We start from the raw sequence: 26160 nt of genomic DNA, 5'->3' as shown, positions 1-26160 counted from the left end.
CTATTTAAAGTAAATAGAATCAATGCAATAGCGAGTTTGCCACTATAAGCAACTACACATATTTAATGTTAAAATGGCAATAAAAAAGACTGGAGTGTAACACTGTACTGTGCTTTATGACGTCATTGAATCTGATAACTTGGTTGGTGGTTGCCCACATATGTTTGCATTACAAACATAAAGGATTATGATTGAAAGAAGAAAAAAAAAGGTCAAATGATTTTCACTTTTCTGTATTTATACCAGACATAAATAAAAAAAATCTTTGCTGTATAATTTTGCTCATTTAAGCAGCAGGAAAATCTATTTTCCCAATTTTTTTATTATAACGGAAGGCTAATATTTTTCAACTTATACAAACATACAATATATATAAACTTGTCGGAATAGCGGGCTACTCTCAATTTTTCGTACTCGTTGTATCGAACTTGTACTTATTTTGATAAAAAAAAAAAACTTTTAAATACCTTCTGTTCTGCACTTGCTGTTAGATGTTGTAGCCTGTTCGTCATATTAGATAGAGACTGTTCAAAGGCAGCTACCATATGTGCCTGGAAAAAATAATAAAAATATCATTTCCATTCAAATGATCTTACAATTGAGAAAGAAGATAAGAGCTCATATAGTAAAGTAATATTTCAAAATTATGGTTTCTTAATGTCATGGTGCAACAGTTTTATATTGCAGATGCTAACTGCTTATGATTTATTTATTCGAATAATTATATATGCATATTATTATTGTAACTCTCGAGATTTTGTACACTCAAATTTTGTTGATCTAAATTTTTATTCGAGATTTTGTTTGTCCTAGCGTCCTTTACACTACAAATTTCGTCGGGGTACTACACTGTAAATAATTCTGGATCAAATTACGATATTAAGTACCGGAACTTAGCGTCCGTGAAATCCATTTTTACCGTAAAATATTTTACCGTAATTTTTACAGTAACATTTATTTAATTAGAATGATTCAGTCATTTTACAGTGATTGTTACAGTAAAAATTACGGTACATTATTTTTTTGTTCCGTAACATGTTCCGGTAAAATTGAATTTCACCAATTCTGTGACAAAGAATATGAAATTTAAAAAAATTCGAAAATAAACCATTAAGCATCCAAATTCACAAATATCATTAGCCACGCTTTTCAACAAAATTCAAGTAACTATGAACAAAAACTATTGATTCATATTTTGAAGGAAATACTGAATAAATACTTTTTTTTTTTTTTTTTTTTTTTTTTTTGATGAATGAAACTTTGAATGTGTATTTGATTATAATCTCACAATGTAAGAAATTTCCCGGAAAAAAGGGTAAAATAACAAATTTATTTAATTGTCATTTTACCATATTCAAACAAAACAGCAAAATAACCATAAGTACATATTATAGCCGAATACATATTATAGATGGGTAGCCGAGAGAGTTAGTCTGTGAATCTGATGACCGTCAGAACAGGGGTTCGAGATCCCAGAGTTGACACCACAATACTTTACCCATTCCCTTCAACACAAGAAGAGTTTTCAGTGTCTGCATTCCGGAATTTGTGACCCTGGACTATTAGAAAACGATACTCTCATTCCCGCATAAGCGACGGCACCATAAGGCTGCTTGATACAAAAAAGTCTAGTATTTCCCATGTCTTACGATAAGTGAAACAACTTTAATTAAAACACATTCCAAGTTCGTTTGATAAAACACAAGTCAACCACAACTTAATTCCAATGCCCAATACTTAACGAAAAGCCTAGCTCCAATATGCAGTTAAATTTCTTTTTTGTGGTTTTGAAACCATGCTAGTTGTATAAAGTCAAGCAACGGTATAGTTTTACATTAATGTTTTTTTTTTTTTTTTTTTTTTTTTTTTTTTTGATGAATGAAACTTTGAATGTGTATTTGATTATAATCTCACAATGTAAGAAATTTCCCGGAAAAAAGGGTAAAATAACAAATTTATTTAATTGTCATTTTACCATATTCAAACAAAACAGCAAAATAACCATAAGTACATATTATAGCCGAATACATATTATAGATGGGTAGCCGAGAGAGTTAGTCTGTGAATCTGATGACCGTCAGAACAGGGGTTCGAGATCCCAGAGTTGACACCACAATACTTTACCCATTCCCTTCAACACAAGAAGAGTTTTCAGTGTCTGCATTCCGGAATTTGTGACCCTGGACTATTAGAAAACGATACTCTCATTCCCGCATAAGCGACGGCACCATAAGGCTGCTTGATACAAAAAAGTCTAGTATTTCCCATGTCTTACGATAAGTGAAACAACTTTAATTAAAACACATTCCAAGTTCGTTTGATAAAACACAAGTCAACCACAACTTAATTCCAATGCCCAATACTTAACGAAAAGCCTAGCTCCAATATGCAGTTAAATTTCTTTTTTGTGGTTTTGAAACCATGCTAGTTGTATAAAGTCAAGCAACGGTATAGTTTTACATTAATGTTTTTTTTTTTTTTTTTTTTTTTTTTGACATGCTTGTTGCAAACAGTTTAAAAAGCATAAATTTCATAGTTAATTGTATGGAGAGACTGTTACCTGTCATTTAACTGTACTTTTCGAATGAAAATTCTGACAGTGCATAGGAAAGTGTACGTGATATTAAACTAAAGATGAGAAGTAATAATATATAAGTACTTGGCGTAGTTCTTTTTATTTAGTTCCTCAGTGATTTATTAAAATAGAAGGAACACATTCTCCCTAAAATATGTGAGCAAAAACACGAAGTTTCGTAATCACGAATAAGGGAAGATTGATATAAGAGGGTTTTTAGGACTCGTATACATATAAATGTTTCCATTGTTTTTGAAAAAAATAAAAAAAATTGTTTTGCTTCTACCAGAATATTCATTGTTTCGAATCACACTTCTTTAAGAGTAATGCATAATATTGAACGAAACAACGTGTTTCAAAATATACTACATAAATAGGAATACGAAGATACTAAACAATAAAATGTGAAAATATTTAAATTTCGAAAACGAATAAGTCAAACAAATTAAAGAAAAAGGTATAGTACTTTGAAAATATTATTTTTAAACCTAAACGCTACTAGAAATTTCTAAAGGAACAGTAGCGAATACTTTATAGTGGGTTATAAGTAATTAAAAAAAATTAAATAAAATTGTTAGTGGATCTGAGAAAGATTAAAGGGCTCATATAGTTTACAATTACAGCATTTCCGTGACAGTTCGTTGTGGGCTAATAGAGTCATGGGTATTAAGTCTCCGCGATTTAAAAACAACCAGCCTCATATTAGGTATTGTTTTCAGCATTGCGCACCGGCTGCCTTTATTATCCGGAAAATTAGCACCCATTGATCTGTAACTTAATGGGCATCAAGCTGCCACCAATGATAGGAACACTTCATAATGACAAATGGCTGCTTTCAACCATTTTGTCATCGCGGATCAATATATTGTTAAAGAAATTGAATATTTATTTTTCGAAGATTAGGCTGCATACTAAAGCAAAAAACAACGTAAATAAAGCACGAATGATAGTACATACTACAGTTTCAGTTCTATAAACAAGATTTTTCCTCATTATTTTAACATCGTGGAAGGTTCTTGTTTATAGAACTGAAACTACAGTTTGTTTATTTATGTACTTCCATTTGCACTTTATTCACGTTGTTTTTTGCTTTAGTCTACATAGCACAAAACATACCCTATCATTTATTGGATTTGTCTATATCTTTGATTTTATAAGTAAGTTTACCTGAGTTTCTTTTATTTAGATTTAGCTTAATTATAACATCAAATCATCCTCATAACTACGTTACAGGTAGTTGTGTTCAAGACGTTTACTACTACTTCGCTTTCGTACGAAAAGAAAATACCAAAAAGAAACGAACATTATAGTTCAAATAATATCGCAACTGCAATATTTATTTCCCAATAAATTCAATAATAAACAACAATTTGAAGCAAAGGCAAATTTTTTCCTGTCCCGTAACCAGACAATGCCAACCTTGACTCCAGACAATCCGCAACTTAACTTCCCCCTCGAAACCAGGTCATCTGGATACTCGACACTGGCACTCAACTCCAAATTCGTTAAATAAGCCACAATATCTTCAATTTGTCCTCAAAGCAATAATCCCAAAAAAACAAAAGACAAGAGAAAGAAATGATTTCATTTCCAATTCTATATTATGAGCACGTCTCTCCAACGCCTTAAGGCCAATTGAGAACATTAGGAAGAACAACTCCGAAAAATGATCGTTGGAACACTTCAAATAAAGTGGCTTCAATTCAAACTGGAATTTTATATTTCTTTGGTTATTTTTCAAGGACAAGACTTTAATGACATGAAATGGCTCAACGGTCACTTCTTGTAGTGTTTGAGGAAATACATTATTAGTTTTCGTAAGTTTCTGATCTTGTTTTTTTTTCCCGAGCCCATTGTATCAATAAATGATAGGCCCTAACCTCGTCATTTTGGAAGCATGCACCTGCAACATTAGGGGTTTTATAGATGATTATGCCTTTTAAGGATTCGAATACTCGTGCATTATTTATGGTCTTCTGTAAGACTTTCGCGGGATAATAACTGCTTAAAATAAGTATTTTAAAGAAGTTTATTTTAAACAGTTCGGAAAGGTAGACACTCTCTTTAAATTATGGTATTTCAAGATGTATTTAAGATGGTCTAGTTAGTAAGAAGAAATATTTTCTCTAACATTGCATGTAAATGTTTGTTGCTGTAAAAACTTTTAGTGTATTGTTGTGTCTGTATATTTGTATTCCATAAAATGAGCGCAATTAATTTGGTTTGTCTATCGATATACTCCAAATAAATGCTATTTAATGATATTTCATGGTCATTTTATATCATTTAACCACATGAAATGGCTCACCAGTCTGTAGTGTTTGAGGAAAAACATTGCTACCTGTCGTCAGTTTCTGATCTTGCACTTTTCGGTGCATGTGGTTTAATAAATAATTATGTCTTTTAAGGATTCATACACTTGTGCATTACTTATGACCTCTTGTAGGACTTTCTCAGGATAATAACTGCTCAAAAAAGGTCTTTTAAAGATGTTTATTTTAAAAAGTTTGGAAAAGTAGATATTCTCTTTAAATTATGGTACTTCAAGAGGTATGAAAGATAAGTCTAGTTAGTAAGAAGAATCATTTTCTCAATTATTTCATGTGAATATTTATTGCTGTAAAAACTTTAAGTATGTTGTTGTTTGTATATGTTTATTCAATAAAAATAGCGCAATTAAATTGGCTAGTTCATCGATATAATCCAAATACATATTGAGTGAAGAACAGAATTAAGGGCACCAGTGAGTCCTTATATCGGCCTAAGTCCTAAGAAGATAAACAAGATGATTCTCCAGTCTTCAAACAGCACGTCAAACGAACAAATTACTCTTTTAAAAATCAACTGTTCAAGAAGAAATCAATTATCAGGACAAGTTAAGCATAAATGCATAGATTAATGTGTCGTGCAATTATAAGGAAGCATGAAAGCAAAAATTCGAAACTGGATAAATGCCTTTGTTAACTAACCAGAATTTGTGTTATATGGGGAAAAATAAATTTGTACTATGGTTAGCCAGGTAGAAATATAGCTTTTAATCACCATTCATAAACTTCTGGTGAGGTGGGGGGCATTTAATGTCATGTCTGTTATCAGAACAAATTAAAAGAACAATAACCGAAATTCAAATCTAGATGATCATTGCCAGAAGCGAGTCCTTTGAGATAATCGGATAAATTTGGGTATATTTGAGATAATCGGATTGATAAATGATAAATTTGAGATAATCGGATAAATTTTGAATTATACAAAGGACAGTTATTGTCATTAGTAATTAGCAATCAAAATGAACAATTCAATAATGCAATTTTATTATATATTTCCAAAAATAAAATTACACACTGGAATGTATTGATAACGCTATAACATTAGAATGTATCGGCAACGCTATTATATTTGAATATATCGATATATCTACTACATCTGAATATTTATACACGGCGCTGTTACGCTTAAATATATCTAAAACACTATTAAATTTTAATAAATCGATAACTTTATATTTGAATATATCGATAACTTTATATTTGAATATATCGATAACGCTATTACATTTGAATATATCGGTAACTCTATTACATTTAAACACTTATCGACAACGCTATTATATTTACATCAGTATCTCCATTACATTCGACTGTATATCGTCAACGCTACTATATTTGAATATATCAATAACTCTATTACATTTTAATACATATCGACAACGCTATTATGTTTGAATATATCGATAATTAATACATTTGAATATACATCGACTACGCTATTATACATGAATATATATCAACGACGCTGTTATATTTGAATAAATCGGTAACTCTTTTACTTTTCAATATGTAGCGACAACGCTATTATATTTGAAAATATTGACAACATTACTGTAATTGAAAATATTAATAACACTATTATATTTGAAAATATCGACAAGGCAAGGAGGCAGGATTTGTAAAAGGACGAACACCTTTTGTCCCAAAATAAGAAGTTTCTTGCGGAGTACAGGATCTTAGTGTCATCTGGGTTGTTGCCCTTGGCAAGATATCCTGATGAGCACAGCATCACGACTTCTCACTTTTACAATAGGATATTGTAAAGCAGAAAAACAACTACAGGTTCCTCATTATAAAAACATGAGTGTTATTTTTTACTGCGGTTCTTTGAAAAAAAATCGTGCCAGCAAGTGCGAGCTGATAATCATGAAAAATTGACTTATTATAATAATTTCTGAATTTCTCCAAATGAAGGTTGAATATATGAAAAGATGAAAAGAAACATTACGTCCTTTAACTTTTCTTTTTGCAAATATTTTCTTTATATCATTATACACATGTTAATTGTATTCAAAGGCACTGCGTATATTATTTTATTTTTAACCCCTGTTACTTGTGAGGCATTAAAATTTCGTTTTATTTTTTTATTGCTGGAAAATTAAGGAAAAATGGCCCACTTATTTTATCTGATATTGAACCACTCAATAGGCACCAAGATGGAAGTTTAAATTTATTCAACATAATAAATACGTAAGAGTATACATAATACGTAAGAGTTCAAAGATTACGTGAATTATAGACGACGGTCTAAGAAAAAAGTATTTTCGATATCCATCAATTTCAAAACTAGATGACCTTATTTTGAATCCAATGTTGCGCTTTTCTGAATCAAATATGATTAAAAAAAAACTTTCTGCAATTTTAAAGTAGTAACTATTCCGCACAACTGTAAACAATGATTAATAATAGAAATAAACCTACTCGATTAAGAGTTACAAAAACATTGTTTTATCAATAAGTTTAATTAACCATTGCCCAATGTAGTAATTTTAGTATTTCAGAGTTGGCTGATTCAGCGCGGCATTGTTTCAATATATATTGACCTATTGATAATTTCGAGTCTTTGATTTGTATTTATACATAAAACTGGTGCAAAGAAAACCAATTTTTCATTATTCATATTTATTTCCTAGAACAACATATCACCCACAAAACTTATTCAGTACATTACTGCTCCATTCGACAATTTCGCTTAAAAAATATATTCTTCAAACGATTATTCTAAATTTCTGGCACAAACATGTACATGAATCTTTAAACATAATTCTCTAACATAACTTCTAAAACTTTTGTTTTTAAGATCAAACTTAAAAGTTAAAGAAAAAAAATTAATAATAATTTTGCTAGCCCAGTAGATGCTTCATATAAAATGTTTTAAAGCATTCTAAATATGTCAACAAAAAAAAAAAGTTCAGCATCCGTTTCAAAAACGAGTCTTATTTATTTATAATAAGGAACTAAATAGAGAGGGAACGGTCCAGATATAAATATAAGCCACCTTTTCAATGCGTCGCTACCATAAATCTAAAAAATAAATAGTTTATGGTACAGAACGCGTAAAAGACTCTCTCCACACAAGATAAATATGAGCTCGGTAATTATAACGCAGTTTTTCAAAACAAATACAAGCGGGGGAAGTTTTCTCTTAACAAAGCCGACTTTCAAAATTGCAGCTGCGACTTTTACCAAAACTAAAATATGCGTGTAAAGGACTTGGAAAGGTAAGCGTATAAATACGACCAGTTTTATGACTGCTCTTGAAAGCATTTAGAATTCTTACGCGTTAGAAACGACATTAAGTTCAGGACTGCCTTAAAATTTACAAGTGCAATTTCTGAGCAGCTGTTGAAAAAGATAGCTGGTTTAAATAGCTCTGATAAGAATGGGTTATTATAACAGCGTGGGCTACGTGAGTTGAGATGTAAGATAACCCACGCTAAAATATGACATGATCTTTTAATAAATTAAAATGTAATTGATATTTTTTCTTTTTAAATTTCTGTTCCGTACTTGGTATTTTAATCAAATAATATAATGTTTTTTTAAAAAATATTTTTAGTTATTATATTTCCAAAAATGTACTCGTTTGTATCAGAAATTTACTAAACGCTATATTTTATGAAAATGGCAAGAATGGGAACTTGTTTAAAGATATGTCTCGTGCAACTTTAAATTAAATTTATTGTAAAAAGAAATAGCTATTTTTAATTAAATGTGTTCACAAAGTAAAACAACTTCTTCATTTGCAACAGTAAAGTAACAAAACTTGTCCTTTTGTACCTCGCATTGTTCAGGTAGAAAAATTTAAAATAAAAATGAAATTTACGAAGTTCGTTTTTAATTGCAATAGAACAGAATGTTGAGAATATAATTTGATTGTGCCCCACGTTCACCACCCCCCACCCCCAAGAGTTCGCTTGGTTTATTATCTTTACATGGATTTCAATTCAGAATGATTATTAGACGCCCTATTTATAGTTAATTGTTTTTTAGGAAATTTGTGGGCATTATGATGATCGCATTGATGGTTAGAATGGTTTATACTTTTTTTTAAAAACTATTCTTGTGAAACAAAAAAGAGACGCTGTTAAAAGCAATGGTAATATCCATTAGAATTTTTTTTAAAAATGATCCTTTTATTCTTAATAAGATAAAAACATTTCATTTTTTTCTGAGAAAGTAAAAACGTGGAAAAAATATTTGATTTCCGCAAAAAAAAAATTAAAAAAAAAGTTTTTTAATGGACATTTGAGATAAGAGCAATTTACGATCTTTTTATCAATTTCTCTCTGTTTATAGAGGAAATAGTTTACTCTTGACCTCAACCTACGCATGAAACAGAAAATAAAATAACAGCTGAAACAATCAATACATTTTTATCTTAGAATAAATAAAAGTTAAGATTAATGACGAGAAAAAAAAAAGAAATTCCAATTTGTACAAGAAATTTGCATCGTTAAGACATATATTAAAGATACAAATTGCATGATTTTTGTTATAATACACAAAAGATGCGTAAAAGTTTTACATTACGAGATTCAAACGACTATTCAAACAATACTTATACTATCATTCTAATAAAAATGTGTGTAAAAGCTCTTTTTATCACGAGTGATGATTCCATGGAGCTTAAGCTTCTCAATTAAGTTATCAGAAGGAACTTGATCGTTTCAGTCTTGGCGAAGGTTTCAATAATCCCAAGGCTGTCAAAAGCGTGATATAATATTCCCCGCTACAACTCCATCTCGTACGGAGAAAGAAAAATTCCGGTAAATTTACCATATCGTATGGTAATAATATTTCTGGTAAAAATTAAACCTTAATTCAGTTAATGAAACCAAAATATGTGGTATTTAAACTATTCATCGGTAATTTTCCTTTCACGTGGTAATGGTTTATTTCTGGTTTTCAAAAATTATAGTTCTTAATACCACATATTTAGAAAAAATACAAAACTAAAACGTAAATTTATCCTAATAAATGGTTTTTATACCATGCTCTAAGGTATCATGATAAAATTACCAAATTTGATCACACAATAAAAATTCACACTTTATTGTTAATTTCGCTCTTCCAAAGCGTTTCGGTAACTGAGTTTTGGTGTTTCCATACAACCAGAAACACTATATTTTGGAAGTTTTGACCATAACTTTTTTTCTAAGTGCACAGAAATTTTTTAAATTAATCAGCACAAGTGGTTTATAAAACTTCCATCAAAAATTTTTGCACAATTTACAGTGTAAAAGCTAAAAATTAGTAGACTACAACATTTATTTTTAAATAATATAATATCGCTACATAGTAACATAGTACAGTAAACAGAAATTAAAATTAGATTTTTAATTGGAAGTATAAATAAAAATGAAGTTTCAAAGATGAAGCCGATGATAATTGTAAAAATTGTTTTTCTAATGGAAATGTTCACTGTAGTTTAGTGTTTCTGATGGAAATGTTCATTATAATTCAATTCGGGCTTTGAATTACAAACCCATTGTTACAATGTGCGTGTTTTTTCAATTATGCCATTCAAAAAATAATGAGAGCTAGGTTGAAAAATTTTCTTCCGCGTTCATTACTGTAATTTAAAGAATTGCCGTACCAGTGTTGGTAGTCTTTTCAAAACCAAGGCTAGATGAGGTTTTTGCACTTGAAAAGAATTATTTTAAAGCGCATACTTGCATTTGGTCATTTTATAGGTTTGAATGCTTGATGCTTCTACAGGTGATTATCGCAATTTCTTGAATGTAAAAAATATGAGTGAAAATAAATTTACATTAACGCCCATTTTCAAAGCTCTGTCTCCAAGAAAATAAAAAAAGCCACAGTTTAAATTCAATGCAATGTCCGCTTGAAGCAATGCAATGATTTTAAACTATACACATAATCCAGCAGTGAAGAACTATCAGGGCTTTTAGAACAGACAAATAACTTAAATATTTTAAAAGTTACTAAACTTTTTTAAAAATCACCAATTTGGCGATATTTTTCAACCAAGATAAGAATGCGCCTAAGTAATGCAGCACTGGAATAAGTTTTTAAATATTAAAAAATTAGACCACAAGCGCTTTTTATTTTCACAAAACTGTGGACTTTCTCCTTAGTGACGTTTTGTACGATTTTCAAAATAAGAGTAAACAGCGCTGCCTTTAGACAGCTTAAACTTGACTTAACACTCAGCAACAGTTAAAAACTCACAGCAGCTATAAAATAGCATATTATTCGCAAAAAAGCATAAATTCTTATTACGACGGAGCCTTCGAAACTACGACCTTAATTTTCTACCACAGCCTTAACTTTTGTGTTTAAACTCTTAATGTTAAATTTTACATATTATATTTTTTGTATTAGTTAAATTTTAATGAACGAGTATTTCATAATCAAGTATTAACAAATCAACATCTATATAAATATACTAAAATTAAAAACTTCATAAAGAATAAAAGAATTGGAATTATATCGGAATTTTTGGGAAATGAAAACTTTATGTAGAATAACTTTAGATCATATAGAATAACTTCGCTAAAAATTCTTAATTAAATAAATTACACAAATTATAAAAAATATATAAAACGTTACGTTTGTTTTGCCGCGTAAAAATGTACTTAAGTATCATTTGTATCGAAAATAGCGATTTAAACGTTACGTTTGTTTTGTCGTATAAAATGCACTTAAGTATCATTTATATTGAAAATAGTAATCTCCTTTAATCATTTTCTTGTAAAAAATTAGTTTTACAAAAAGTAATGCAAAATAATAAATAACATTCATATTGTTAGCGAACGCAAATGAAAAAATGTCAATAAAAATAATTCCGTCGAACAAATAATATAATCCAAGAGTCTCGATTCCCAAAAATGTAATTCGTAAAGATAAATATACCGCTTTTCTTAAATAAACAAATAAATTTTTAGATAGAAATAACAAATGTTAAAATCTCGCCTAGAGAAACTTCATTTCTCACAAACGACAATATTTACATTATTAAATAAATAATTTTGCAGAAAGAAATAATAGTTTAAGCCACAATTTAAAAACAAATCCATTCAAATTTATGACAAAGATTTTCCTTATTGAAATAAATAATTTAATAGAACAAGGATCAATCTATGAACTAATTTCATCTCTTTTACTGAAAGAAAAGACCCCAGCCAATAAAGTGATCAGGAAACTTGATAAGGTCGGTCTTTTTTTGTAATTCAAGCAAATTGCGATGTAAGTTAAAATAAGCAATAAACGCACAGAAGGCGTCTTTATTACACAAGATTTGTATAGAAATGAGTAGATTGGCGGAACTTTCAAGAGAAATCTTTATTTTTCTTTCCATCTTTTCACAGCTTCCTCTAAAGCTCTTTGGCGAAGAGCCAGAAGAAGATGTAGTTTAAGAAATCCCACATTCTAAAAGAACATTCTATGCCACACCAGAAGCAGAAGAAAGCAAGTCCAATACTTTCACCGCCCCCACTGTTTCTTCTTCTGTTCCATCATCATTCCTACATTTGGATAGAATCTTTCATTCTTTTTTTTTTCGTTCTCCCTCTTCCCTCGCACAGTTTTTGATGTTCTTTTCACATTCGTTCTATTCTTCATCCTACGGAAATGTCAGGGAAATGTGTTAAGCTTGCTCGTTAGGGGTATTTTTCGAGAGAGGATATAGATACTTGGTTCAAGATTGGGAGATATCGATTCATGTATCGATTCGATCTTCATGATAAAGAGAATCATTATTTAAAAAAACATAATAAAACTGTAGTCAAATAGTAGAAACGGATATGGGCTGGTAAAAACTCGAAGAAAAAATAAATATTCAACAGTAATGTAAATAATATCTAGCATCTTTAACCTATTTTAACGTAGTTTCGAAAAGTAAGAAGAAAAAAAAAACTTAGTATTTCCTTTAAAATGGGAACTGCGATAACAGTTCGGCATTAATATTCTGCAGTAATTTATTGAAAATAAATTACTTATTTAGAATAAATTAATTGAGTTTGTAATGTAATAATGATAAGGTAAATACATATGAAGATAAGATCAGAATTAATTTATTGTGCAATATAGAATGTAAAATAAAACTAAAATCTGCTATATTAAAATAGATTTATAGCTTTTAAATGATTTTTTAATTTCACTTTTAAGAAGACTGCGTTGAAAATAAAAAAAAAGGTTCAAAATTTGGTGGACAGAGTTTCCGATTTCATAGATTAAATTAAACAAAAAAATTACAGGTAACTAAATATAAAATAATAAAATTTTAGGTACATCTTAAATTTTAGAAAATGGATTAAAAATTAAAGCTAGACTTTGTATCGTTATTAGAAAAACAGTAATGCAGTTTAAATAAATCAACTTTAATTGAATAATGAAAACATGAAAGCAAGTTTGCAGCTTTATATAATCATTATTTATTATTTTGAAATTCACGATACTAGAAAATTTAATTAACAAGTAAAAAACATAGTTTAAATTAAAATTTGGACACTTAATCAACAGACAATAAGGAAATTTTTTAAAAATTCAAAAATGAATGGAATTTATTAAACATTTCTGATTCTGAGATGATTCTGGTTTTGAGAATGATTGCGAATTGCTTCAGTAGTAAGTTAATACAAATTAATGCTTTATACACCAGTATAATATTAGATGGAAACCTTTCCATAGCGCATGGAAATACATTTTACCCTGATTTGACCCTCTCGGTAACTGTGGTTAGTCTAGTCCTCTTTTTCATCTTTTTTTCTCTCCCGGCTACTGCGGTTTTCCAAATTTTGTTTTCCATCCTTATTTTTCCGTTTTTCGTTGGCAACTTTACGTTTTATATTTTTAATCACTTTTTTTTCTTCTTTTTCACGTCTGGTAAGTCTTGAAAATGGTCTCCCATTTTCGAGCACTTGAAACATGTCTTATTTCCAATTTGTATATTATTGAATCGAATGCAGTTTTTAATCAAGTAATGTGTCTATATATAGCTAAAAACGCATTTATAAAATAGGTAATTAGATATTTAATTCCTTGAGCTAAAAAAATATTCTCCAAGAAAAATATATAATCTAAATATTCAACTAATCAAAATAAGCAAATAATCAACAATAAAAAGCTGTTTGAATTAATATTTCTAAAAATCAATATCATAGAAACTTGAAATAAATAAACGAAAAAGAACGATGAGAGGTAAATGAAAATCAAGGATCAAGTCTAAGAACATGACACAAACATAACTATAGAAATTTAGACCAGTAAGCTATGTCATGGTTTTCAAAACGGGTAGGAATTTTCTATGGTTTCTCATACTTCAGGGATTAAATTAAAGCCCTAGCTACACAAGAACAAAAATGATATAAACATGATGTTAGTAACTGGAGCTCATCTCCTATAATCTTTTTTCTTTTTTTCTCAATTTATAAATGCCACGCACACAGACCACGCCTATTCAGATCTTTATCTTAAGAGCTTGCATCCGGGCATTTCAAACAAAGATAAGTTTTTTTTCCTGCTTTTGCATCAGAGAGTGTGACATATTAAAACACACATTTTTTTCTCTACAGACATTTCCAGAGTATTGACTGTAGTTTTCGCAGAAAGTAATTTGTCAAAATAAATTGAACAATAAGAGCTGCTTTTGGACATAGCTCTAAGGTTGATAACAAATGCATTAAAAATACCGGTTGAATAAGTTATTGCAATCAATTCTTCAAACGATTTCCTTGAAAAAATAGAACGCCTGTAAATGTCATAATTATTTGTTATTTACAACTATACTTATTGTCAATGATAAATATGATAAAGGTTTATTTTTAGCGCAAATTGAAAACATTAAAGGTGAACACGTATTTAAGGAATGTTTATTGACTTAATTTGGAGCAATTTTTTTAATTATTAATTCTATTTAATTAGAGTTTTATTACTTACTAAATCTTAATAGGAAAGTTTTATTTATCTCTTTCTATTCTCGAATTATAAAATTTTTTCAATTTTCAGAATTTAATAAAGCTTAACATAAACTTATAGTTGTTATAAAAGTTATACCGATAAGATATTTGTATAGTATATTTAAAACAAGTTGTATTTTATCACTACATAAAAGAACTATATGTTATTAAAAAAAATAGCATTTTTAATAAAGTTATTGTATAAATTATTATTCTATTAAATAATTTGATTTATAATAAAATTTGTTGTTGTAAGTTACTGCTTGAATGTTTTTTATTATAATGAAAAAAATAACCACATTTTCATAATCAATCTCAAAATACATTTTAAAAATCCCATTTTATTAAAATACAATAAATAACTTATGCAAAAATTTTATTGTATAAACTATTTATATTCAAACTATGATAAACAATTTGTATTATAAGCAAATTATTACAAACATAAACAATTTGTTTATTTTATTGTAAACAAATAGTATATTTGTTTCAGGGTTGGCAGGTTTTTGACATGTGACAGTTTTTGACAGTTTAAACCATGGTTTAAACCGTCACGTCAAAAACATCACTGTCAAAAATGTCGAAAATGTCAAAAACCTATATTCATATGTGAAATTTAATTAATACATAAAATTTATATATTTTTTATAAAGGATAGTGTTTCTAAATATGTTCTAGAAAAAATAAATTTAAAATTTTGAAGAAACACTTATATTTTGAATAGTAACCAAAATCTTGTACTTTTGAAAGCTCACATCTTTTGTAATATTATGTATTCATTTTCATGTGTTATTGAAAATCTGCAGTGATATTATTAAGAAATTTATTTATAACCAAATTTAGTGTATAGTATAGATTATACTAAAAATTAGACATTTTTAAAGATAAACATTAGCAGTTTTGTACATTAGACATCTTTTAAAGAAAAATCTTTTTAATATTCTTTTAAATCTTCTTAATAATCTTTTTAACATAAGACAATACAAATTTAAGTGCTTTCTGTTAAATACACAGAGTAGTTAGTGTCGATTTACAGTATATTCAGCCTCCCTGTGGCAGAATTTGTTTTGGCTTTCTGCAACAAACCTCTCTAGCACTAATATCTTTCTGCAAGATACTTTTAACAATAACTAATATATAAGTTATTAATTAAATTTAAAGTAACAGAAACGTTGTATTCACAAAGAAAAGCCTATTTGGGTATAATAAAATTGTATGTATTTTTTTTAAAAATGAATATGCAATATTTTTTTTATTCTAATCATCTCGGGCGATATTGTCACATTTTGTAAGAAGAAAACACACTAATTATCTCGTTTTTTGCATTTTGTAAATCATCATCACATAAAATTAAAAATAACAATTAAAATAAAAATCGTAATTAAAAATCGTAAAATCCGTGAAGGAAAAGAAAACCGAAATAAAAAATATCACGTTGAAATTAATCATTCATGCTAAAATTAATCATTTCTTCCCCTCTGGAAGGGAAAAATAATTTCTGCCGAAAAGAAATTTTTTGCTTCAATATTCTTTATTTTTCACAAATAAGAATCGAAAAATTACGAACATTTCTTTCCGTTACGATGCTCAAAAAAGTACTCTTTAAAATATAATTTTAAAGAAAAAAAATTCGAAAATTTTTGCAGAGAGAAAACCAAAATTTTTTACTTTCTAAAGAAAAATTCTTTCTGCGAGAACTCTGTAACGTTCTGCGACATTGTCGCCGTGTCGCCGCGATTCTGCCACAGGGTTCAGCCTATTCATTTACTATGCTGAAAATTTAGTTTATCCAAATACTTGTGAATTTAATTTTGCTGAATACTATATACATAGTTTTGTTGAATATCTAAATATTCAGCTGTTGAATAATTACTTCTTGCTTTCAAGATATGCGTTATTTATATTCTTAATACAAGTGGGAGAAAAAAATTAAGAGGTAAAAATTGTTTTAAAATGATAAGTGTAATAATTATAAATAAATATAATAAACAATATGAATTATATTTATCATTATTCCCAAATATAACTACTTTTAAATTCAAATTAACATACTGGATAATAAAGATATTCAGTATAACATTAAAAATTTTTTTCATACACTTGTATCAAGTTTGTATTTATACAACATAACTTGTAAGTTCCTTATAAATATTAGTTATATGCTCCTTATATGTCAAAAATGCATAGTAATAAACTTTTAATTTTCTTAAGTATCAAAAAAAAATTTTTTTTTTCAAAATATAAATATTTAAAAAAATTTTGTGCAACATTTTTCTGCACATGCATTTGAATATAAATTTCTGAGATTTTAAATCTGTTATTTTACCTTAATTTTAATTAAAAAATATTTTAAAACCTGCTGATTACCTATAGTATAATTAAATTTCAATATAATGCATGGCAACTATTGGTAGTTTTGAAGTTTATATATTTTTTTGGCAAACTTTAGTTTTTGACATTTTTGACGGGTTTTTGACGGTTTAAACCAGTATTATACCCTTGTCATGTCAAAAACCACTTTTTGACGTCAAAAACCCAACCCTGATTTGTTTATAATAAAATTTTGCTGTAGTAAGTTACTACTTGAATTTTGTTTATTATATCGAAAAAAAGAAACAAAATAACATTCTCGTAATTAATCTGGAAATCGTATTTCATTTATTTGATAAAAAATTTATTTTATCAACTATAATGAGATTTCTAAAATTAATTGATATTTACATGTATTCATCTAGTTTTAATATTTTCTTTAATAAAATAATAATTTGTTAATATATTTTAAAATAGACTGCAGTGCTAAAAAATGTCAATAAATATAAAAACTACAAAAATAATACGGCAAAATAAAACAAACTATAGTTTGTTTATTAAGTGGTTAAGAAAAGAAAATATCTAAGCTTATTGACGTTTAAGTTTACTGAACTCTTATCAACGTATAGATTTCTTTTGATATACAATCAAAGAAATGTCAATAAAGGAAAAGTAAATTTATTTAGATATCCTGTTTATCTGAGAAATATTGCTTAGCTCTATAATCAAATCAAAATTGTTTTTCAAAACTTTCAACAAACTTGTCCTCTAATAACCATTTTGTTGCTGAAAGAATTGGAAGAGGAAAATGTTTATATCAGTCAACACTAGCGATAAAAAAAATCACGCCGATGATATATAAGATATGAAATATGGTATAATTTAGATAAAATAAAAATATAATTATATTTTTCAGAATATCGATACATGAATTTATATATTTTTTTTTAAGAATATGAAAACATTTTAAACAGACCCCTATTTTCTTTACAGGTAGCCTTAAATTAAAAAAAAATTTTAGTAGAATTTTAACTTTCAAGCAAAATGTAAAAAATGTAATTTTAATTTTTAAGCAAAATAAAAAGTATACAAGAAAAATAATGAAAGAATAAAAAATATATCGAACTAAAAAGCTTAAATGTATATTTTATAGTTTTCACATAAAAAAAATATTTTATTTATTTGTAATTCAACGTAACCACTAAAAATTAGGTAATGTATCAAACAAAATTTGAATAATCTAATTATAAATCATGTAATAAACCGGATTCAGCTCACATTTATTAAAATTAAAATGCTTTATTTTTATGTTTTATTATATATTATAGCTTTTCCTAATTCTTTAGGATATGAAAATAACATTTTATGATAAAAAAATATATATTTATGAAAATTATTATTCATCAATAAAATAACTTGCACGAAGTTATAAACGCAGTTCTCTCTCTTGCTTTTATCATTAGAAATAAATCGAAAAACTTTATATGTGACTTGTTTTACGCATTTTTGACGGAGATCAATTTTCAGAAAATGCAAGTTTTTAAAAAAAGTTAAAGTCAATAAAATGCAAGACAAATCTAGACTACTGAAACTAAGTCTTACGTTTTAACAAGTTATTGACGAGAAATGCACAGAATGTATTTATAAATACAAGTAATTGAAATCTTACTTTAAACTTAGTTTTTTAATAATTAGAATGTAAGTAAGGATCTTAGTTTTTCTTAATTTTAAATTTATAAACAATTATTAAAGTACCACAATATTAAAGGTAAAAAAAGCGTTGCCCATCTTAGTTTTAATATGTTGCAAAAAAAAAGAAAATATTCAATTCTTTGCAATTCAGGATCAATCAGAATTATCTTATGCTTAGTAATAAGACTTTTGATTTTAAATATTCCAACAGTATCTGTCAAAAATTAATAATCAAATCTCGCAAGTTGACATATTACTTATTTTTTTCTTAATTTAGTATACCTACGAACTTGTACGGCCGTTGAAAAAATCTTTTCATAGTTGTAATAATATCAATATATTTTATTGTAATATACATAAAAATATTAATATCTTAATCTTTAAACATTTAAAAATAATTGTTTACCCACCATGGCAAATCAATAATAAAACTATAGATGTAAGATCTATTAGCTAGGCAGTTATGGTTGTAGGCGTTGGCGAATTATCTTGATTTCCTTAGAAAATTCATCTTGCTTTAAACGTTATTTTGTTACTACTTAATAACCTCTGAATAATTTTGCATAGAACAGAAATTGCAAAATAAGGAACCTGAACCAATAATATTAAATTATGCATGTATGATGGAACAAAAATTATCAACGACACATAAAATTTTCATCACGAATCGGAAATAAATTGTCTTACAGAGACGTAGGCGTTAAAAAGTTTTGCTCAATAAGCGTTAATTGTTCTGTTGAGCAACGATGAGCAGAGCAGTTTCGTGTTTTTATTTAGGGATTAAAAGTATATACGTAATAACTTATTATGACTTTTTTTTGATTTGGACCTCGGTGTTACCTACAAGGCTAAATTTGTTCCTATAAACTGCAAACATCAATCAATTGGAGATATTTTACAAACAGCTTAACATAATTTTTGTTTACATTTTAATTACCTGTTTTGAACAAGAAAAATAAATAAATAGTTAGATGAAAAAAGCGAATGAATTCCTAAAGGTAAATAAATATTCACACACCCTATTAAAACTCGAAAATCTCCCGACTGCCATTGAATGCTTCTCAAGGCTAACATTTAAGAACGATAAATAATAACGCAAATAAGTTTTTATTTGAACAAAACCTTTTTCGTTTAAAAATAACAAAAAAACGATACTAACCAGCCCGTAAAATCCCAAACAATACGAACGCAAAAATGATTTCTAGTCAGCACATTATAAAAAAAGTGTAATTACAAGATTTATTTCAGGCTTCAGTTAAACAAAGCTTCAGGCGAGAATGAAAACTAAATGGAACTTCTTTTGAATTGACCAAGATGGGATGACAGGGTAATGAAAGAAACTGAGGAACAAAAAAACTTTTCGTTAATGAGAGGTTACGCTACATGTAGTTTCTTTCCCTTTTAAGAACCCCTTAATTGCATAAAGAACACTCCCCATGGGAACAATCTTTATAAATATTATCTTTAATCTATAGATACACAGTTCAACACACCGAATCCTAAGACCGAATATAAGGAAAAAAAGGTTAAGAAATTTTGCCTCTTTTTCTTTTCGAGAATTTAACACAAAACGCAATTCAACAATTTATATATTTACACGCCTTTAACTGGTTGTGTAGATTCATGGTTTTACAATTAACTATTTTACATTTAGCAGGGGTAGGTATGATAATATTTATGGCGAAAAACTTAATTGACTTGATCTGAACTGCATTTTATTTCAGGATTGTAAGCGTAAAACGCAAGCCAATAAAAAAATGAATAAAAAATTTCAATTAATTAAGCGAATAAAAAATAAATATAAAATTGCAATTAATTAAGCTGATATTTATACTTATTAATTTGAATGTATTAAGAGATAATAACGAATTGGTTAAGTCTTATTTAATTTATTTATTTAAATTATTTTAAAGAAACTCGTATTTGTATTTGTAATTCTTTTTAAAATAAGATTACATAGATTAAAAAAGAGTTACAAATTTAATTTTATTGAAATTATGTAACCATTTTGTGCACTTGTATAGATAATTTTTTTCGGTTTATATACATCAATTCCGTATGGAATTAAAATTAAGATAGCACTTATGTAATCTTTCTGAAACTGCTGTACGTAGGTCCGCTCATTCGAATGGATGTCATGCATACAAAGTGCTTGTTGATATTGTAAATTACTTGACCTTTTAACATAAATTTTTTTATCTCAGAGTTTCGAATACTGCATGACTTAATATAGAATTGTAAATTGAATCTTAAAGGCTATTTTAAGCTAGTAAGACTTCCATTTTAGCTTCGCATTTAACGCTTGAATAAAGAGACAATGCTTTTAGGAATAGGAATAAACGCAATGGATGAAGAAACACTAAAAGGTTTATGAGTGTTATAGTTTTTTCTCTCTCTTTAAAATGAAGGTAGGAAAATAGTGAAGCTAAAAGATAAGAAGTTCATATTGAAATTAGATTTAAATATTTTTAGTATGTTGATGCATACATTAAAAATTTGTAACGCAATATTTAAATTAAGAGGCTAACATTTTACGCTTGAATAAGAAACATTGCTTTCTAAAGAAATATGCATAAAGAATTAAATGGGAATAAAATTCAACATTATTTATACATTATTACATCATTATTTTTAAGTGGGAATAAAATTCAACATTATATACAGCATTATTATATCAAAAAGTTTATTAACGAATCGATATTATATGGAGTTACGTAATAAACTTAATTATGGATTTGTAACTAACTTCTGTAAATTTGTGGACGAAATTAAATATAGTCTAAAAGTTTAATAATCTTAGTCATCTTCAACCCATTGTTACAAAATTTTGGACCACGTTGTACTTTTATATCGAGCAAATTTGCTGCAATCTTAATATGGTGCTCCGGTGTTTTTTTTCTGCGTTAAAAAACAAAATCTTCCAAGCTTGGTTCACTTTTAAACAATAATTTTTCAAATTGCACTTATTTGCAGTTATATATATGTAAGAGAAATTTCTTTAATTTACAAAATCAACTATTGATAAGTTTTTGAATATGAATGTAAAAGAAAAAAAAAATGTTTTTTTGAACTATTTTTTGGGATTTTATATTAATTTTTTGCATTTTTCCGATAATGTAGCAGATTGTTTTAGTAACTATTATATTTTTTTATAATTAAAAAGTACCAAGATATATTTTTGATTGTAATTCGAGAGTCAAAAAAAATATATAAAAGAGACGGCAGTGTCCCATTTGCGTCGAATTGCTAACATCAAAATCACAACAGATTTGCACGATATTATGGTTCAAGGTACCTAATATTATGGACAAATGTAGAACTGTATTTATGGTAAATATAGATTTTAAATTTTAAAATTGAAATAAATTTATGTTATGAATTTCATTCCTATTAATAACTTTACCTTCGAGACAAATAAATGAAATATTTAGCATTAAAAAATACTAGGCTTACTTGCAAATGTGGGCAAGACTTATGCTTGAGCTTACGATCGTACCAATTAATAGTTCTTTTTCGAGATCTATATGCCGGTGTATCCTCGACGGTTCCAGTTTCCCAAAGAGGTTCCATCGTTTGGTAACAAGGCAATTTCATTCGGTACATGGGGGGTGCAGCACAAGTGCATATCCCAACACAATAGCACTGATAGGATGATACTAGGTCATTCAGAAGTTGCCACTCACTGGTCGGCGAACTATTCTCAGACGGTGCAAAAACTTCAGAATGTCCCATGGATTCATTTTTCATATCCAATTCGCTACTAGTATCACATGTTGAGCTACTCGAGCTAATAGTGACAGTAGCAGACGTGGAGTCAGTAATAATACTTTCCACTTCGGATTGTGCCATGCTGTCACTTCCATAATCCGAATGGTCATCTTGAGGGGAATATTCAGGAATCGGATGACCACCGTAGAAATCTGGTACAGCACTACGTCTTCTGGCTAATGTTTCTTCTATGTTATCCATGGGTATAAACGATGTGCAACGGCCATTGGGTTCTGTCTTGACATACAAGGTCGCTTCAGACCTAGACAAGTTGGGACTTCCAGGTAAAGAAGACAAAGGCGCAAACTCATGTTTGACTTCTTTGTTGCGCTTGGACTTGCGCAAAGAGCTTGGCAAAGTAAAACTATGCCGTAAATATGCCATGATAGTTATACTGTTCTCTCCATACACGTCATGACAAAGCAGTCAATGTCAAAAACAAACATATATCAGAACATACAGAATACATGTTCCATAGAACAAAAACGTTCTAAAAGTGCATCCAAAAATTCATTAGTAATCTTTATATTCTCAAAATTATTTACAAAAGTTCTTTGAAAGTGAGTTTCTAAAATATTGAATTCTAACCTATAAGATCAAATCCATATTTTCAAATTCTAAAATAATCCACTACTGCTCATTAACCAAAATGTTGAAAATGCATTCCTAAAGAAGAACTTCAAATCGATACTCTCAACATTTTAGGGATTACATGCAATAAAAATTCACTGCATAAATCTTCATAATTTTGATATGCTTCGAATGTCAAAATATTGACAATCTGGTAGTAAATGCCAAAAACACATGTAGACGTCGACAAGTGCGCGGTAACCCAGGGAAACAGGGTAAAAAGTTTTGTCAACACAAGTGAACTTCTACAAGGCCATCAGAGCAGGGTTCCCTAGGAAGAGCAGCTTCCACTTAAGCTACATCCATTCTAGTTGGATGCACAACACTGAGTGAAAGCAGCCACAAGAGTTCCGGAGACTCGCCTCAGACGGATAGGGGGACATATAAATATTGAGGCTGGTGTTCCTTTCTCTAGCTGATTGTTTATTTTGTTATAGTTCATTTAAATGCCTTTAAGTACACCACAATTTTTTTTTAAATGACACATATTTATTTTAAATGAAAGGGATTAAAGTAATTAACATTAAAATTGAATATTTTTCTCTTTACAAATGTTATATTAATATCAATTCCAATAGATTCTATTATATTATAGATATAATTCTGTAAGAAGTTTTGAAATAATGTAAATTAAGTAAAAAATAGAATTGTAATAGTTAATATATTATGAGCATTTTTTCTCCTTTTCCTTCTCGTTCGCAGTTTTGAAAAAAATTGGATTTAGGATTTTTTTTTCGGTAATAATTAATTTAAATATATTTTAAGAAAAAATTAAATTAAAGCAAATTTCTTGTAAATATTCGGATTGCATTTAATTTGTAATAATCATATTAAATGTATTTTAAACATACAATATGCTCTCTAAATTATTTGAACAATATTTTTCAAAAAACATTAATTCCAAATAATATATTAACAAAATTTTTTCCGAAAATAATACCTAATTAAAATAAATAATTAATCTTTTCCAAATACATTAAAATAATTGATACAGAGATCAAAAATAATCGGAGAAAATAATAGATTTATATTAATCAATGTTCTAAAAAAAGATAAATACTAAGAAATTTTTCAGAATGTGCTAAAAAATTTAGTTATTTACATAAAAAAAAAGCGTTAAAGCATAATTTTCTAACGAAATTTTAAATACGTTACGACTTAACAAAACTGTTAACACAATATTGCGAAAGTAATGATAAATAATATTCACAAAAGGAAAAGTTAAGTTTTAATTGTATTTATAAAACAAAATTAAACTTTTTACAAATATCTCGCCCCTAGGACATGAACTGCTTCAATCCAATATAACATTAGATATCAAATTTGAAATACGTTTTATATCACTTTTCATTTTAATTCAGTTTAAACCTTATCCAATTTCAACTAGTTCTTCCAAACAAAAAATAATATAATACATTTTTTTATTATATTTTTGCCCCTTTCGCATCATTTACGCTTGGCTGCTTTCAGACGATTGTCAACGGAAAATTCAAATTTTGAAACATTTTCTCATTCTTCCTCCCCAAGGAAATCACGAGCACAGGTTACAGTGTTCAAGCTTTACCGGAAAAACTACAGGTGCAGACACTCTCCCCACACTGAAGGAAAATAGAGGGGCTGCCACCCTATTCAGTACGAAAAACAGCTGCAGATATCCCCATGTATATTGAAAACATATGGGCTTATTTATCAAGGCAAGCAGAGCGAGGACCAGCATCACTATATCCGATTTCAGTATTTCACGTGCGGTTATTGATTAACCTTCCATTTTTAAGATTTAAATAAGGCTTGGTTTTGATTTATATAGTGATATTTAATTCAGTGATATTTTATTTAGTTTAATATTCATAAACAATATGTATAAATAATGTAATATGTACAAACTAATTATGTAATCTGTACAAACTAGTACAAACTAATAATGTAATATGTACAGAGTATGTATATGTACAGAGTATGTATATGTACAGAGTATGTAATATGTACAAACTAATAATGTGATATGAATAAACTATTATTTAATGTAATATGTACTAACTATTATTTAATGTAATATGTAACAAACAATATGTACAAATAACAATATGTATAAATAATGTAATACACAGGGCTTAATTATTGCGAACTAACATCGCTGCATCAGGTTTCTGAATAATTTATGTATTTATTGAATTGATAGTGAAATAATCTTTGATTAAATGTTTAATTTCTTGACGGAATATTAGATATCAAAATATTTTTTATCATATATTGATAAAATGTACCATAATGATTAAGAGAAGATTTTTGATTTTATGTCTTGACGGAATATTAGATTTTGGAAAATTTTACGCAATTATTGATTATAAAGCACCGGCTTTGATAATTGGTTTGATTATGAGAAGATTTTTTATTTTGATGTTTGATATTTTGACGGAACATCATAAATATTTTAACATCTATGCACCAGATTTAGTTAATGGTTTTATTATGAGAAGATTTAAATTCGATGTTTTGACAGAATATTACATAGAGGAATATTTGATGCAGTTATTGTTTATAAGTTTAAGATTTAATTATTGGTTTGATAATGAGAAGAGTTTGATTTGATGTTTAGGCGGAATATTAGATTTCGGAATATATGACGCAGTTATTAGTTATAAGCATCAAATTTAATTTTAGATTTGGTTATCAGAAGAATAGATATATGATATTTACTATTTTAAATGAATCTCAGATTTCAGAACATTTTATGAAGTTATTGATGATAGATACCAGATTTACTTATTGATTTAATTATGAGATATTTTGATTTGATATTTGATATTTTGACGATTTTATTTAATAATTTGATACAATATTGAAATTTATTTAATAACGACGCAATATTAGTATTAATTAAAAATAATGATAAAATTATTCAGTATTAAAAGCTTATACTTAATAGTATTATTGG

At 27.9% G+C, this 26160-nt stretch overlaps 1 protein-coding gene across 18 annotated transcripts in view; it reads right to left on the bottom strand.

Annotated features, from left to right (window-relative positions):
* Positions 1-26160, bottom strand: part of LOC107442127 (neuron navigator 3) — a 521654-nt gene that overhangs the window by 18786 nt on the left and 476708 nt on the right. For all 18 annotated transcript variants that reach the window (XM_043039754.3, XM_087159425.1, XM_087159438.1 and 15 more), the window contains one exon: positions 468-551. In XM_043039754.3, the coding sequence (XP_042895688.3) occupies positions 468-551 (84 nt within the window). The remainder of the gene's footprint in view (positions 1-467; positions 552-26160) is intronic.

This window comes from Parasteatoda tepidariorum, chromosome 1 (assembly GCF_982258835.1).
Source record: "Parasteatoda tepidariorum strain Cologne lab strain chromosome 1, Ptep-v5.0, whole genome shotgun sequence".
Classification (NCBI taxonomy): Eukaryota; Metazoa; Arthropoda; class Arachnida; order Araneae; family Theridiidae; genus Parasteatoda; species Parasteatoda tepidariorum.
The sequence above is the reverse complement of the archived record's forward strand: the minus strand, read 5'-3'. Positions and strand labels throughout refer to the sequence as shown.